At 42.6% G+C, this 18566-nt stretch overlaps 1 protein-coding gene across 1 annotated transcript in view; it reads right to left on the bottom strand.

The window, feature by feature from the left end:
- STAT4 (signal transducer and activator of transcription 4) overlaps positions 1 to 18566 on the bottom strand; it is a 235662-nt gene that overhangs the window by 44931 nt on the left and 172165 nt on the right. The window contains exons 15-16 of the mRNA XM_029606087.1: positions 11251 to 11349; positions 10552 to 10687 (exon numbers count right to left, since the gene is read on the bottom strand). Of these exons, the coding sequence (XP_029461947.1) occupies positions 10552 to 10687; positions 11251 to 11349 (235 nt within the window). The remainder of the gene's footprint in view (positions 1 to 10551; positions 10688 to 11250; positions 11350 to 18566) is intronic.

Here is an 18566-nt window from a genome sequence, read left to right as displayed (position 1 = left end):
AATTCCAAAAAAGAAAAATCAAGACCCCTCAGACATTTCTAACTATTGCCCCATTGCCACACTCCCATCAATAGCCAAAATTATTGAATCTTGTACTAAAAGAACTTTCTGATTACAATCATGATAATATTTTACAACCTTATCAACATGGCTTCAGAAAGGGACATAGCACTGAATCCCTTCTTATATCATCCTTCGACACGATATTCAGAGGTTTCGATACCAACATGGATTACATTCTGGTACTTTTAGACATCTCAGCTGCATTTGATACCTTAAATCATGAAATTCTCTAAAATCTTGAACACATTGGTATATCCGGTCTTACTTTACAATGGTTCCAATCCTTTCTAGCCAATCGTCCTCAAAGATTCACTCTTGGCGATACCAACTCTAACTAGTATTATACTAATTCAGGTGTACCCCAAGGCTCATCTCTATCGGCAATCCTTTTCAACATATACCTCCTTTCACTTTGTCATCTCCTATCTGATCTTGATCTGAACTTTAAAATTTATGCAGTGATATAGAGTTTATTATCCCTTTTTCAGATTCATGGACGAAAATGTTATCACTGCTGCAATTGTAAGTAAAAACAAAAACATGGTTATTGTACAATAGATTAAAAATAAATGCTTCAAAAACAGAACTGATTTTCTTATCAACTGTTCCAGGCTCCATATACTGTCCTCCAGATAAGTTTACCTTTGAAGATCATATAATTCCTATAACAAACTGTGCTAGAAATCTGGGTATACTCATAGATTCAAAGCTCTCTATGTCGAATAACATCGCCGCAATCGTAAAAAAATCCCTTTTCAAATTATAAATTATAAAAATACTCAAACCATTGCTATTTGCCTCCAATTTCCGATCTGTAGTCCAAGCATTAATATTATCAGGCCTTGATTACTGTAATTCAATGTATCTAGGACTCCTGATCACGACCATTCGTCCTCTTCAACTCATTCAGAATTCTTCTGCTTGCCTACTATATTACGCCAACACTGCAAATTCTGTATTGGCTACCAATTTCATATCATATTAAATACAAAATCCTCATTATAATACACAACTTAATCTACAATCCTTCATCAATCTGGCTATGCTCAATGCTAAGACTCTACAAACCATCTCGCCAATTGCGTTCAATGGACAAATGCATACTTGAAGTACCCACAATAAAGACAGCAAGATTGGATCTGACCCGTAAGCGTGCTTTATAGTTGCCGGCCCGGTTTTATGGAACTCCTTACCAGAAGACATCAGTCTCACTTCCAATATTAAAGAATTTAAAAAAGCTTTAAAAACCTACTTTTGCACTATTGCTTACAACATCACATAATTTATAATTTTAATGTCCTCTTCCTTTTTTAGTTACCTGATCATGTTATTTAAGGCTAATTTATATACCTATCTATGTTTTTAACTATATAATCTGCCTATTTACCGATGTCTTTTATTCTATTGTTTTTATTTTGAATTGTATGTATGTTCAAATTGTAAACAACCTAGATTAATTAACCAATTGTTTAAGGGGTATATAAGAATTTTTAAATAAATAAATAAATGTAATAATCTAAATAGCCAGACTGATAGTGTGACCATTGCCCAAACATCCAACCTCCTGAATCCCCTGCATAACCTGCCAGACATACCCAGGTATGTGAGCACCTGAGTTTCCACTAGGAAATCTAGTTAATTACAGAACTTGCAGCCTGCTGGACAAATGCAACTGCTAGTTTGATTCTGTCATCACTGATTGATCTAAATAGTGCCTCCTAAATTTTTTGAAAATTTTTGTTAATTATATATTGATGCTCCCATTAATATCTTGGATCTCCTTACATTCCTGAGTTATATTATACCTATAATTGTAAGAGTCCAGGTTAGGACGTAATTATTTCTTTTTGTAATAGACATAGTATTGGGATATTGCCTATGTACGAATAGAGGTTCGGATATGTTATGAAATGTTGATATTGTGACTCATTGTCAATTATTTGAAAATGCATAAATAAACAAATAAAAAAAAAAAATAGTGCCATTACCAGAGAGGCTCCCACATCCCTCATTTAGCCTGCTAGACAGAGCCAACTACATGAATGCCTGCATTTCTACTAGGCCTTCTAGTTATTAAAGAACATGCAGCTTGCAGGCAGACCCAGCTGCTGTTCAATTCTACCATTTCAGCCTGAAAGACAATCCAGCCATATGTATGCCTATTTTACTGTTAGGACTTTCTAATGTTTCTCTTTGCCATATACCCTGGCAGCCCAAACACCCATTGCTGTATCAAGTAAGCACAGCATTACGAACGCCTAATGACAGGTCACACTCTCTGCTTTCACCACTTTTAGCAACTAAGGATCCTCTTATCCCATCCCCTCTTAAACTCCATTACTATTTTAGCTGCTGCCCCCACCACTTGTCTATGAAAAAGATTTTCCTGATGTTACTCTTCAGTCTTCCCTCTGAGACTTGTATCATGACAACCTTGTTCTAGAACATCCTTTCTCCTGAAACAGATTTGCTTTTTGTACATTAATTCCTTTCAAATATTTAAATGTCTATATCATATCTCCCCTGTGTCACTTCTCCTCTAGGGTGTGCATGTTTAGATTTTTAAGTCTCGTAGGGCTTCTGATGCAGACTCCCACACCACTTTGGTAGCCCTTCTCTTGACTGTCTTTGTTGTATGTACAGTATATCCTTGCAGTGGTTAGACCTCTAGAATTGGACACAATGTCATAATAGTACAAACCCATTTCTTGAACCCTTCCAAACTATATCTAGAGCTATGTATTATTTATAGAACCCCTTTGCTCCTGCACTATATAAACTCACCCATTTTATCCAAGTCACAAGGATCTTTAAACTGATTGTTATACCTCTTATTCCTCTGTCTTAAGCAGTGTATTGTTTTATGTTCAAATCTGATACCTTATTAATAGCTGCATCCTTACATCCACCATATACCATATTCATCTTTTCTGTGCATAAATAAAAAAAAAAAAGCAAAGGAAATAATTTGGTTTGCTTTAACTATTTGTGAACCAGCTTTCTTCAGAGAAAAGTCGAGGAGTGACAAAGAGGTATGTCCTGTTCATTCAGTAGAACATAGAGCTGTAGCATTGTTCCTTTCTTACTTCCAGTGATTCTTGGCAGTGGTCAGCTCAGCAGAAAAGAGGGCAGTGTTCCAAGTATGGCGATGGGTGTTGGAAAAGTGAAGTGTGTTGGAAAATAAAGTTCAGGACTGAATGTGTACTGTCCAAGAATCTGCTGTGGGGAGTATATAGGAAACTCCCTCAGAATACCTTAAAGCAGTGGTTCTCAACCTTTTTCCCATTGTAACACACCTGACAGACAACGCTCACATGTGTGACACACTGCTCATTACAATCTACGGCAGAAAAAAAAAAAGGCCCCTCTGAACGTAAATTATATAAATAGTAAACCTCCCATACCAGAACAGCACCAACTTCCAGCACTTAAACAGTAACCACCTTACTTAAGAAAAGGCAACACTGAAAATATTACACCAGGCCTTAAAACTCCAATACTTCTATTAGGAAAATGGAACATGCCAGGCTGCTCTACAGCCCTACCCAGAAACTACAAGCCAGCAGAATACCTCATGCCAGCAGAATACCTCACCTCAGTCACATGTGCTAACAAAGAATAAAGAGACCATAAAGTATAAATAGAAGCATGCAGACGAAAGCTGAACTGGAAACCGCAAGAATCCAGAGTCTCTGTATGCAGTGCAACAAAGGAAAAAGAGAAAAATCACCAGTCCTCATAAAATAAAGGAAGAAATATAAAATCAATAGCAGTAAAACCATACTAATAAAAAGAACAGATTATTTCAAAACAACTGATGAATGGAATATCCAATAATTAAAAACTCAAATAAAATTTTTCTAGATACCAAAAAAAATTCCAAAACAGCAGATACAAAGACCCAATAATTAAAAATAATAAGGATAAAAAAAAATGCTCTGCGTTCGATTTCCAGGTGTCCTGAGATTGTTGTGAATTAGGAAGAGGAAGGGGGGGTTGCTTGCAACTTTCTCCTCTCTCTCAGTCACACACAAGCTGTCTCACATATGCTCTCAATCACACAATTACATGCATGCGCTCTCTTTCACTTACATAGGCTGTCAATCACACAATTACACGCATGCTCTCCCTCTCGCATAGGCTGTCAACCGCACAATTACACGCATGCTCGCTTTCTCACTTACATAGGCTCTCAATCACACAATTACACGCATGCTCGCTTTCTCACTTACATAGGCTGTCAATCACACAATTACACACATGCTCTCTTTCCCACATAGGTGCTCAATCACACACGTACACACATGCTTTCTCTCTTATACACACAGACTCTTAATCATACATACACATGCTCTCATACATACAGGTTCTCAATCACACTTACATACATACTCTCAATCACACAAATTCTTAATCACACACTTACATACATGCTTTCTCACACACACAATCTCAAACACATATGCTTGCTCACTCACTCTCTTCCCACCGAACTAGCGGCAGCAACAGCCTCCTCCTCTTCCAGCCCTTGCAGTCTTGAGAAAGGAGTCCCACTGGCCGCAGGGGATGACGTTGCTCTTCGTTTTATTCCAGGCCAACACTGCTCTTCTTCTAGGCCGAAGCTGCTCTTCTTTGGGCCAGCGCTGCATGCACTTTACCTAACATGGTCTCTCTTTCCCGCATGCATGGCCCCTGCACTCCACTTCCTCTTCTGGGCAGAGGGGGCGGGAAGAAGAGACCATGCTGGTATCGCTGACTCCAGCTATCCTGCCGCGTTCTTCCCAGGCTATTAGCATTCTAAGCCCAGGCAGAGGAAGAGTTCCCATTTCGCTGGGGCAGGGGGAGCAGCTGGGCCAGCAGGGGAGCAGGAAGTGTAGCGACATGCCTGCATGTGCTTGGTGACACACTGGTGTGTTATGACCCACTGGTTGAGAACTGCTGCCTTAAAGGACTTGCCACAGCTATCTGGCCTTATCCTCTTTAAGAGCCAACCCAGCAAGAGATTCTGGGCCCAGAGAGGTTCTTTTCAGTACAAGATATGAAGACAGGGCCCAGAAGAGTTGAAGAGAATGCAAGAAGTCGTCATACAGTCATACCATTGATGTTTAAGGAGTCTGCAATGCTAAGGTTTGCAAAGATAGGCAGCCTGTTGGTCTGAACTTTTCTGTTATAGTAAATAAAATTTGTGTGTGGAAACCACCAGAGTCTCCTCTTGGCTGTTTCCCAAGCCGTAGCCACTCCCAGGTACCACACCTGCTTTATTCAGAGTAAAGCTCAGGAATGAAAAGTATTAGAGACTCAAGTTCAGGAGCCAGTAGCATTTCAGAAAACTGCAAGCTTGAATTGCTTTTGGACAACAGTGTTCCTCATTTGGCTGCTGAAAAATTGGTCACACACAATGGGGTAGATTTTCAGACGAGCGCGAACAGCCTACTTTTGTTTGCGCTCCAGGCGCAAACAAAAGTACGCTGGATTTTAGTAGATACGCGCGTAGTCGCGAGCCGCGCAGCCTACCCCCGTTCCCTCCTAGGCCGCTCCGAAATCGGAGCGGCCTAGAAGGGAACTTTCCTTTGCCCTCCCCTCACCTTCCCCTCCCTTCCCCTACCTAACCCACCCGCCTGGCCCTGTCTAAACCCCCATCCTACCTTTGTCGGGGGATTTACGCCTCCCGGAGGGAGGCGTAAATCCCCGTGCGCCAGCGGGCCTCCTGCGCGCCGGGCCGCGACCTGGGGGCGGGTACGGAGGGCGCGGCCATGCCCCCGGGCCGTAGCCACGCCCCCGTACCCGCCCCCAAAACGCTGCCGACACGCCCCCGCAACGCCGTGCGCTCCGGCCCCGCCTCCCGACACGCCCACTCCGAAAACCCCGGGACTTACGCGAGTCCCGGGGTTCTGCGCGCGCCGGTGAGCCTATGTAAAATAGGCTCACCGGCGCGCAGGGCCCTGCTCGCATAAATCCGCCCGGTTTTGGGCGGATTTACGCGAGCAGGGCTCTGAAAATCCGCCCCAATATTTTTGTCACCTTTTTGCCACCCAACTGTGACCCCTTTATTTAGATGGATTATGGATTATGGACTTCATTATCTGTTGCCGCTGTGTCACATCTTATCATCCTTGAATATTCAATTCAAGCTTTATGCGGATGACATTCAATTGTTTATTCCATATAAATCATCCTGGCCTGAAACATTCTCATTGATTCAGTTGTATATCAGTACAATTGAACAATGGATGGCACATAATCGTCTAAAATTAAATAAAAAAAACCCGGAAATTCTTTATCTCAGCTTCCTTTCAAATTCTAATAATAATGCCCCCCCTGCAAATATATCTTTAGGTAAAGATGTGATTCAAATTACCAAACTGGCATGCAATTTAGGAGTATGTATAGATACTAATTTATCCCTATCCCAACATATATCTAAGATAGTAAAAAACTGAACTCCTTCTATAAATTACACGTGTTGAAGCGACTACGTCCCTTATTATTCTTCCATGACTACCGTTCTGTGCTGCAGGCATTGATTTTCTCAGGTATTGATTACTGTAATGGTTTATATATAGGTCTACCTGATACAACAATTAGACCTTTACAATTAATTCAGAATTCTGCTGCCAGACTCCTTACTGCTACCCCTTTAAAACAACACATAACTCCAGTTTTGCAAAAACTTCACTGGCTGCCAGTTAAATTTAGGGTGCGCTACAAAATCATTACATTAATTCATTCTTTGCTAAATAGCACAGACTCCATCTGGCTATGCTCCACTTTGCGAGTGTACAAACCTGGGAGAGAATTAAGATCAGCGGGAAAGAATCTTTTAGAGGTTCCCACAGTGAAAAAGGCCGCATTAAACATAACTAGACAAAGAGCATTCTCGGTCATGGGCCCTATTCAGTGGAATGCCTTGCCTGATGCTCTGAGACTAATTTCAAATCGAAAAGAGTTTAAGAAAGCATTAAAAACTCATCTGTTTAAGGAAGCATTTGTGAATATAGATACTATGAACTAACATTTTTACAGTCATGAAATTAGTTCTTCAACTATTATCCTTATTATAATACTTGCTTCTTCTTTTCCTTCTTTTAGTTTTGTAACGTAGCAGCCAATTAACTACTATTCTAATTCATCAAAAATTTTATGTTATTGATCATGTTACTAATTGTATTTTTATTCAAACTTTGGTAAGATGACGTTTTTTACTTTCTATTTGATTTGATTTTATTTTACATTTTATTTTTTACTTAGTTTAGTTTTATTTTTAGTTTTTATAAATCTCTTCGATTATTAAATACACTGTTGTAAACCGTTTTGATCGATACCTGTATTGGTAAATGGTAAATAAATGCGCTAAATAAATAAATAAATACATTTTGAACATGTGTCTGGGACTATGTCAAGAGGGTTACATTTCCAGTGCCAGTGTCATCTTGCATTGCTTACAAGCTGCTGAGGAGTATGTGATGATCATGCGCAGGATGTCTTGACGAGCTGTAACACAGCTGGTATGTATAAAGGCACAGATTGACAAGAAGGTTACCGTGCTTGCTGCTGCTTATGAAGCAATTACCCTGGAAAGTCCCTGGCTCCAGTAACTGACAAGAGTCCTCCCTCCTTCTATAAAAGTGCATACTGTAATGCCTACCCCATCAATCACTGCTCATCTTGACATTCTGGTTGCTGCTCTGGAACATCTACCAGCTCTAACTGAATGCTAGCCTGAAGTCCTCACATGTGCACTAGTCCTTAGTTTCAAAAAAAATACAAACTTTTTTTAAGCACTCCATACATGCAGATTGCCACTTGTTAGGAACCTTTTTAATGCTTGAATTTAATAACTACATTTTCTTTGAACGGACTTTGTTTCTTTTATAACTTATGTGGGAATTCCCAGTATCCAGAATGACCTTAGTCTCAACCATTCCTAATAAAGATATTTCACTGTATATCTATATAGATAGTTACAGAAATCATTAATATGAACAGAGCAACACTTTCCCTTACAAAAATCCCTCAATGTGGCCTTTGTATACAATCTCAGCACCCTCTCCTGATATGCCACAGACCAGTTCACTGTAACACCAAGGTGCTGGAGTGGATTACAAACTGATTGACTGATAGGAGACTGCATGTAATGATAAATGAAATGTTTTTTGAAGAGAGAACAGTGTTAAGTGGAGTGCCACAGGGATCAGTTTTGGGATCAGTTCTGCTCAATATCTTTGTGAGCGACATTGCGGAAGGGATAGAAGGTAAAATTTGTCTATTTGCGGATGATACTAAGATCTGCAGGAGTAGAGAGAATGAAAAGTGATTTAAAAAAGCTTGGAGAGTGGTCAAAGATATGGCAGCTGGGATTCAATTCCAAGAAGTGCAAAGTCATGCATCTGGGGTGTGATAATCCAAAAGAGCTGTATGTGATAGGGGGTGAAAGGCTAATGTGCACGGAGAGGGAACTGGGGGTGATAGTGTCTGGCAATCTGAAGGCAGCAAAGCAATGTGACAAGGCAATAGCTAAAGCCAAAAGAATGTTGGGCTGCATAGAGAGAGGAATAACCAGCAGGATAAAGGAGGCAATAATACCCTTGTATAGGTTCTTGGTGAGGCCTCACCTGGAGTACTGTGTACAGTTCTGGAGCCTGAAACTCAAAAAGAATAAGGACAGGATGGAGGTGGTCCAGAGAAGGGCAAACAACATGGTGTGAAGTCTGTATTGGAGGAATTATGAGGAGAGGCTGAAGAATCTGAATATGTATACCATGGTAGAGAGGAGGTGCAGGGGAGATATGACTCAGACCTTCAGAGACCTGAAAGGTTTTAATGATGCACAATCTTCAAACCTTTTCCATTGGAAAGCAAAGAGTAGAACTAGGGGTCATGAAATGAAGCTCCACAGGGGATAACTCGGAACCAAAATCACAACATATTTCTTCATGGAGAGGATGGTGGATGCCTGGAACGCCCTTCCAGAAGAGGAGGTGGTGAGAATAAAAACAATAAATTAATTCAAAAGGGGCAAGGGATAAACACTGTGGATCCCTAAAGACTACAGGTTGGAAATGAAGAAAGGGGTTCATGGGGATAATCTGCACGGAGTGGCAGTTACTACCTTTAACAAAAGGCACAGGGATTACTATCGTTAACCAATTAGCTCTGATACTTGTGACGCAACTCCAACATCATGCTCCGCTTTGGCAGTGGAAAAAGGAGAAAAAGGGTAACTGGATTCAGATGACAGCCAATGCTGGGCCCCAACTTTTACAATCTGGGGTACTGATATGCAGACATTAAGGATAAAGTACAGAACTGCTTCTACAGCCAACTTCAAAAGCAAAGCACGTACAAGCAACATATTCTGAATTATCAAGAAGGCTGCTCACCCCATAAAAATATTGCTAGCAGTATTTTGTTTTGGGTTTGACAGTTGCTTGGTTTTGATTGTAAATATTACTACCTTTAACATAAGGCTGCATAGAGCGGCAGTTACTACCCTTAACAGAAACATGGGGGTAGCCTGCACAGAGCGGCAGTTACTACTAAGAAATTTGCTTGGCAGACTAGATGGACCATTTGGTCTTTTTCTGCTCTCAATACTATGTTACTATGAACTGGACTACTGCAGAGGACAAATAAATAATACCTAAAGCTTAGTACACAGAGCTACAAATCGTTTTGCTTATGTGAAAACTTTTATCCTGCATAATTTCACTGGTTGAAATTTGTGTCTCTTATATTATACTACATTTCATTTTTCTAAGCCACCCTCCTCCATAAAAGGACTCAGGGTTGCTTATGATATCACATCAAATTCAAAATTACAATAAAAATATCAAAGAAATTAAAAATCACAAATACAAAAATAAACAACATTCTCCATCCCCCCATTTCACAAGTGGGTAGGGACAAAACTAAAACAAGACACCAAGTCCACTCCATTCCTACTCAGCAGATCACCAGCATCTCAGAAAGTTCTCTGGCATTTCTGGTCACTCCTCAAGTTGTTCCCAAAAGGCAACCCCCTTTGGGAGCAACTCAACCCTGGATCAAGGCTGGCTTTTCCCTCCTCCATCAGCAATGTCATCACTGGGAGGCAGGGAAATGCAGTTTAAGTCCCGGTGAACAAGGGAGGACGCCAGAGGATGAAAACTTGACCGACCCCCCCCCCCCCTCCCTGAAATTGCCTGCTGCTGCTGGTGCTCAGACTGGAGTTCCTGTAAGCAATGCCTGCTCTTTATCTTTCAGTGCATCCTCTAGCTAATTCATTATAATCCTTAATAACAAGTACAGATTTATTACTGACAAATTTACAAATGATGCAGGCAGAGTACATTTTTAAAAGGCCAAACATTAGCCAGGTTTCTGACTCAACCAAAACTTAATGCAAGTTAAATCAGTTCCAAATGTATTATTTGTAAATTTTGAATGTGGCTCGTATCTTGAAGACTGGAGCGCTTCTTGGAGTGGTCATGTAGCAAGTTTTGCTCTTACCCAGCAGCTTCTCTGCCAACATGTTGAGTTGATCAGAATTCAGTCCCCGGCCAACATATGAGGAAAACTGCCAGCTTAGTATCTCCAAGAGTTGACTCAGAGGGGCAGCAGGTGGATTACTAAAGAAATTCAAGTTCTGTAAACAAATGGCATGTATGCATTAGCATGATAGCAGACAAATCAGGAAGCCTTAATATGTGGAATTTCAAAAGCAGGTTAGTAAAGCGTGCAGTGAAACGGATTAAAAAAGCACTTTCACCAATCCTGTTTCCCTACATGTGTTGGAACTGAAAAAAATTGCAAATTGCCCTCCCTGTGTGTGGCTAAAAGTATCTTTGTAATTCCACTGTGCATTTACTTTCACCTGCATTTGGTGGAAGCATTCTGGGCTGGGGGTGGGGGGTTAGTGTGGGGATTGAAACAACGTGCATACCTTTGTATTTTCAAAACTAAGTGCATTATTTTAGTCAGAAAAATATCTGCACAAAAAGCAGATACAAATATCTGTAGGTACCTTTTCCTTCGGCAGTTTTCAAAGTGAAAATGTATGCGTCAATTTGAAAATTGGTGCAAAGTCCATGGGTAAAATGTACCTGCGTACTTTGTAACAACGCAGTCATTGAGGAAATTGTCCTTTTACTAGACAGGTCAGTTCAGGAAAGTTTTCTGTTTCAAGTTAGATAAGGTATGGAGACTTACTTGAGGATCATTTGTGGAGAGGTTATACCAAATGATGGAAGCCCAAGCATTTGGTAGCTGACTGACATTGGAGATCATCACTACAGGCAAAGAGCTTGTCTAGAAGAAGAAGAAGCATGTCATATAAAAGGGTTTGTTACCTCTCATACACAAACATACCAGAGCGTTTATCATTCATTTGTATGGTTTTTGGGTGTCTTCCAGTTTCACGTGCCCTATCAAAAGCTAATTTTTGAAAGTTTTGAAGGTCATTTTGAGAACAAAAGAAGATATTGTATGATTGTTTCTTATGCAGTTATTGTTGTAGTTTATCCCTCTTATACAAGAGATACCATTTATTTTGCAGAAATTGAGCAATATCAAAAACAAATTAAGATAGAGATATTTCATGCTTGATGCAGCTGCTTTTTATACTAATATTATGTGCAGGCTACAGTTCAAAGTTAAAACGGCACCGCTATATTTCTGAGACATAGCACCAGGAACTCACAAATCCAGTGTAAGTCAGTGACTTAGGAGCTTAACTCTTTCTTCCTATGCCTGGCAAAGGTTTATTTTAGTGATAAATGATTACATGAAACAGCTCCTTGCAATCTTTTTTTTTTTGTCAATTTAAAGGGAAATGCCTAATCGTAGGAGAGATCAAATGCACTTTTGAAAGAAAAAAGAGCAATCAACTCTTGCTTATGATGCACAATTGAGGCATGTACTTTTCGTTTGAAGACGTTAATAAGAATTAATGAGGGAGAGGAAGAGACCTTGGTGCCTTGCAACTGTAAATGAAGAAGCATGGGATCCTTTTGGCTGGAAGCCAGGTGCTTTGCCATTTTGTCCCTTCAGGACAGTCCAGTAAGGATAGTAAGATATTATAATTTTTTCTTTGGCAGCCTATCAGACACACTGATTAAATTTAAATTGGTGACTAGCAGACTTTTTCTTCAAAGCTTAGTTTATTTAAAAGTATTTATAACCTGCCCCTCCAAAAGAAGAGTCCAGGGAGGGTAACAAAGAACATAAATAAATGCTACCATAAAAAGACAGTAAATAAAATATAGATTTAAAAACAAAGAATATAATACATACAATTCAAATCAATCTACAATGAGCTAAAAATCCATTGGAAGAATCTTTAGTTGTGTTGTATATTATACTTGCTTATTCTAAATCACACATAGGTTCGCATAGGCTCGGCGATGCGTGCAAGCCCCGGGACGCGCGTATGTCCCGGGGTTTTGAAAAAGGGGCTGGGCGGGGTGCTGGTCCGGGGGTGGGACCAAGGCCTCTGGCACAGCGACTGTGCCGGCGGTTCACGCGCCGGCACTCGGCTGGCGCACGCAAGTTACACCTGCCCAGAGGCAGGCGTAAATCACAAAATAAAGGTAGGGAGGGGATTTAGGTAGGGCTGGGGGGCGGGTTAGATAGGGGAAGGGAGGGGAAGGTGGGGGGCGGAGGGAACGGGGAAAGCCATCGGGGATCCCCTAGGGCTCGGCGCACGCAAAGTGCACAAGTGTGCCCCCCTTGCGCGCGCCGACCCTGGATTTTATAACATGCGCATGTTATAAAATCGGGCGTAGATTTGTGCGCGCCGGGTTGCACGCATAAATCTATGCCCGCAGGCATGTTATAAAATCTGGCCAATGTGTCCTTTTGCATGAGCAGAAAAGACAAGACAGAGGAGACTTACATGCCTCTGGCTGTATGTTAACCCCCAAACATGCTAAAAAAAAAAAAATCCTTCTGGATTTTCTGAGCTTTGAGAGTGCTTTTCTGTCTCAGCGCACACTGCTTGTATGGCTGATTACTGTCCTGCTTGTTCACAGAGAAAAACATTTATGGACATAAAATCTGAACCCCCCAAAAAAACAAACGTACCTCCCTATTGCTTGATACAAATAAGAAAAATGTTTAGTACATGTGGCTCATAGAGTACTTTCTGGTTTTCTTTCATAGCAAACACTTGGCAGACAATTTCATTTCAAAGTTTCTGATTAGATTTCACTTAAGAAAATATTTTATATTCGGTAAAATCTCTCACCAAATATTGACCTTTCAATATCAAGGAGGGGGCATGTTTTAGTTAAATTGTGTATGTGGAAAGAGGATTGTTGGGGTTAGATAGCAAGATAGCATCATGTTCCATATATTATACCTATTTGCTATAGAATGAGCCAACCACTGGTGAGATGGGCTCATGGTGAGGGTTCCAAGGAAACCCAAATTATGTTGCTATGTGCAATGAATGGTACAATAAATGTTTTCTTGCATGGAATTCATAGAAAACTGTTGTGCTTAGATGTTAAAGCGATAGGAATAAAGGATTGCAAAAAAGGAAAGTTGACAGTCACTGAGGAATGCATGTTTGGAACAAGGTTATCTCCAAAATATATTGTTAAAGCAGAGAAAACAGGATATCCTGAAAGAGAGAATCTGGAAGAAGCCAAGGAAACTCAGTTGGATATAAATATAGAACAGAGAAATATGAATAATTCCTATTGAACAGAATTAATTGTTAAAAGGGAGCAAGTTGCAAATAGGAATTAAAAGAGTACATTCTGTATGTGTAACCACCCTTGTCCTCCTCTGGGTACAGGGACATTTTGGTGCTGCAACCCCTGGGGTTTTGTAGTGGGGAGAGGAATAACATTAGGGCCCACAGTGCTAGGACAAAGAAACAGCCCACAGTGTTAGGAAACAAATTCTACTGCCTACACCAAGCTGGATTGATTCCAAAAGTGAAACAAGCATGGAAAAGGATAGCAGTTGACAGAAAACCAATAGGGCAGATTTTTAGAGGAGTGCGCGCGGGGTACATTTGTGTGCGCTACTCGGCGCGCACAAATGTACACCCGATTTTATAACATGCACGTGCTGCCACGCGCATGTTATAAAATCCAGGGTCGGCGCGCGCAAGGGGGTGCACACTTGTGCACCTTGCGCGCGCCGAGCCCAAGGGGAGCCCCGATGGCTTTCTCCGTTCCCTCCAAGGCCGCTCCGAAATAGGAGTGGCCTTGGTGGGAACTTTTTTTCAGTCCCCCCCACCTTCCCCTCCCTTCCCTTATCTAACCCATCCCCCAGCCCTAACTAAATCCCCCCCTACCTTTGTTTCCGAAGTTACGCCTGCCTGAGGCAGGCATAACTTGCATGCGCCGGCCGACTGCAGGCGCCCCATCCCCTGGAACAGGCCACTGTGCTGGAGGACTCAGCCCCTCCCCCGGACCACCACCATGCCCATGGCCCCGCCCCCGGACCGCCCCTTTCTTGAAGCCCCGGGACATACGCGCGTCCCGGGGCTTGTGCGCGCCGCCGAGCCTATGCAAAATAGGCTCGGTGCGTGCAGGGGTAGGTTTTTGGGGGTTACACACGTATATTATGCGCGTAACGCTTTGAAAATCTACCCCAATATCTAGTAGTTATATCAAAAAACAAAAATCGAAACAGTTAATACAAATTAAAAAAAAATATTCCAGGGGATTCTGCAAACTATACATCAGTTAGCTTGATGTCAGTGCTTTGCAAAATTGTGGAAAAGATTGTTAGGAACAGAATATAGAGACCTTTAGGACCTCCACTCAATGGGCCCTAGACAAAGTCCTGGAACGGAGTGGAGCAAACCACTTGCTGCAAGCACCCCCTGTGCCACCTGCTCAAGGGCAGGCTGCATCAGAGTTCTGTGTGCTATTTTGAGTTAACAATTGAAGGAAAAGTCAGTTTTTCTCTGATTTCCCTACCCTTGGTGATTTAGGTTTTACCCCTGTGGCTATTCAAGATAGGAATGGAAGAGACCTCTACCATCTCATATCCAATGAATGGACACTGATGACTCTAGGGTAGATTTTAAAAAATTGCGCGATCGCGTACTTTTGTTCGTGCACCAGGCGCAAACAAAAGTACGCTGGATTTTATAAGATACACGCATAGCTGCGCGTATCTTATAAAATCCGGGGTCGGCGCGCGCAAGGGGGTTCACATTTGTGCAACCTGCGCGCGCCGAGCCCAGCGCGCGCTGCCTGTTCCCTCCAAGGCCGCTCCGATTTCGGAGCGGCCTCGGAGGGAACTTTCCTTCGCCCTCCCCCCACATTCCCCTCCCTTCCCCTACCTAACCCACCCCCCCGGCCCTATCTAAACCCCCCCTTACCTTTATTCCATGATTTACGCCTGCGAAAAGCAGATGTAAATCTGCGCCCGCCAGCGGGCTGCTGGCGCACCATTACCCGACCTAGGGGCTGGGCCGGAGGCCTCGACCATGCCCCCGGGCCGGCGCCACACCCCTGGGCCCGCCCCCAAAACGGCGCGTCACGCCCCCGAAACGCCACGTCATTCTGTCACGCCCCCCCAACATGCCCCCTCCCGCCCCTTTAAAAAAAACCCGGGACTTACGCGCATCCCGGGGCTCTGCGCGCGCCGGCGGCCTATGCAAAATAGGCGCGCCGGCACGCGAGGGCCCTGCGCGCGTAAATCCAGCTGGATTTACGCGCGCAGGGCATTTAAAATCCGCCCCTCTGTGCTTTTGAATAGAGTTAGTTTCAAGCCATTTTTGTCAATTTTGCTTTTTGGTTCAGGAAGAAGTTGTGTTTGCTACCCTTCCTCCCTAGGTGTGAGGAACAGGAGGAGGTTTTGCCTGCTATTCTAAGAGAGGCTTTTCATCCCAAGGTCTTGGGATATTTGGAAAGGAAAACTGAGAGGATGAATTATTTTTTTCTTCTGGAGACGTCCACCAGAGTCTCTGCCCTGGGAGGACAGGAAGGTTGTGAGCTTTGGAATCCTGGAGAACATCGGGTATTTTTTGGTAAGGGAATTCTACTCACACCTAGGAGACCCCTGTCTACCTAGGATTCTTACTTTTCCATGCCCCAGAGGGAGAGATATTCCTGGGATACTTGTATAGGTAAAGAAAAGTTGTGGAGATCTGAACCCAGACCTGGATGTCAAAGAATAAATGTGTATGGTGCCAGTTAATTTCAGTGCTTGTTATGCTGTGGAGCTTAGACTTCCATTGTTACATAGTAATGCTAGAAGCACTGGATCCAGGTCATTGTAGCAGCATACTGCAATCTGGGCAGAAGATTTCAATTTTCAAGGGATCAAGAGGGAGGCAGGGTTAGAATTGAGATGGAGGGGGTGAAGGAGAGAGGGAGGAAGAGAGGCATTGGAAAGCTAACTTGGTCTACATTAAGATGCGGGAGAAAGGCCAAGCGAGGACCCTTTTAATTTACATCCTGGGTTTAGAGGAAATATTCTGAAGGTAGGGCCCATGATTTAGAGCTTGGGTGGGAGTGGGGCAGTGATGGGACCACTAGGCCATCAAGTTTCTTTTTTTTTTTTAAACAGCATCACCACTTAACCAGATAAATTCTTTTTTTTTTTAATTGCATTTCAATATACATTGAATAGTAATGGATACATTTTGAGATAATTATAAGAAAAATAAACCTAAACACTATCATGGTACAGTAAATGGAAATAATAATTTAACAAAAGAAAAAAAGAAAATACAAGTCTCATCTAATCCTATTCCTCAAACTAAGGAGGTCCAAGGAACACAACCTCAGGAAAGAATTAAAATAAATTCCAACAGGTAATACTGTCATACGTTGGAGAATTAATATCATATTAGAGCGGTTTAGTCACTGAACAATAGAGGCTCAACTAACCACAACATCTAACACCTTGAGTCTTAATACAAAAATTACCTCCTTTTCTTTTGAGTAGATCTGGCATGATATGTGTGCCTGAGCTTGAGATCAACAAGGAGACGGCAACTGACCCAGAATCCTCTGCTATCATAGCCTGTCTGGCTATGTGAACTTTAAATGCCCAACTAAGCTTGACCTGGAGGAATTCCAAGGACATCTGGAAGCATTTGAAGCTGGTGACAATTTGTGATGCCTAATTATAGAGTCACAAGAGCAGAAGGCAATGGTCAGAACCTCAGGCTAGAATGTCGATTACAGGGGCATCTGTAAACACAGCCTAAGATATGAAGATTTCCCTGAGCAGCAAGATTTTAACAGAACAAAGGCTTATTTAAAGAGTGATGGTAAATGGGCCCCAACTTGGAGAAATGGTCAGGGTATTTTAGGGATAATTTATCATGCAGTTGACATGACAGCCTATGTAAATTATACTCCAGGTGGTCCCGCAGCTTAAGAATTTCTGACCTAGTACTGTATTGTATTTTACCTATAAAAGAAGGATCAGTTCATGTATATAGACGAGATACTGGTTGGTCAGTTTGTCAGAGAACTGGCAGTCAGCAGCTCCCAAGAATACTTATATTGCTCAATAAAAAATGATACTTTCTACATAATCTAAGTATAGTATTCTTGTGACAGTGGAGAAGCACCATAAGCGTGTTTGGCACTGTTGTGCCCGGTCGCAGATGGCTGCGACCTTTGCTGCTCACCTCATTTTGCCCAGTAGCTCCGTTTCTGGCCAAGATGGCCACCTCTGCCTCTGCATGCCAACCTCCCTGGCGTTCCCGGGATGGTGAGGGCAATTCCGGTCGCCATCTTGTAAGTGGAGTGACCTAGGGCACACGCGCGCGCACACCTGCCTCCTTCTTATGCACGTCATGGCGGGAACCTCAGGGGTCTCCCCCCACATGACGTCACTGCCTACGTGTATTTAAACCCACTGGACTTTCCTACCTATGAGTTAGCAAGGATTCCATCTTGCTTAATTCCTTTACTCTGAGACACTTTGCAATGCTGTTCCTGCGTTCCTGTCTGAGTGACTCAGGTACCCGCTCTTCAAGGGGCCTTGCTGCACTCAGGGTTATCTGCTCCTTGGAGAGCCTCTTCTGCCTTTCTCACCTTCACCAGCTAAGTGAGTTCCTCCTACATCGGATCTCCGCTGCTGCTACTATGAATTCTCTACTGCATTGTGAGTACAAGACCTACTCTGCATTACCTCACCTGTCTTGCTGTGTGGATCCTTGGGTTACCCCGCTCTGCGGACCACTACCGGATCCATGCTGTCCTGTGCCAATTGTCATCTCCTACCTCTGGCCTACCCCGCGCTGTGGACCACAACCAGAGGTACAATACACAAGGAATACTAGAAGCAAGCACATTCCGGGTTACCCCGCTCTGTGGACCACTTCCGGATTCATGCTGTCTTGTACCAGTTATCCTCATCTGCCTCCGACCTACCCCATGCTGCGGACCACTACCGGAGCTTCCACGAACAAGGCCTATCCAGAAGCAAGGATTCCCCGGGTTACCCTGCTCTGCTGACCACTACCAGAGAATCCATTCCAGGTCTTCTTATTCCAGGTCTGAGTTACTAACCCGCTCCTCGGGTTTCTCTTTACTGTA

This window comes from Rhinatrema bivittatum, chromosome 6, assembly GCF_901001135.1.
Source record: "Rhinatrema bivittatum chromosome 6, aRhiBiv1.1, whole genome shotgun sequence".
NCBI lineage: Eukaryota > Metazoa > Chordata > Amphibia > Gymnophiona > Rhinatrematidae > Rhinatrema > Rhinatrema bivittatum.
Note: the sequence above shows the minus strand (reverse complement) of the source record. Positions and strands in the feature narration are given on the sequence as shown.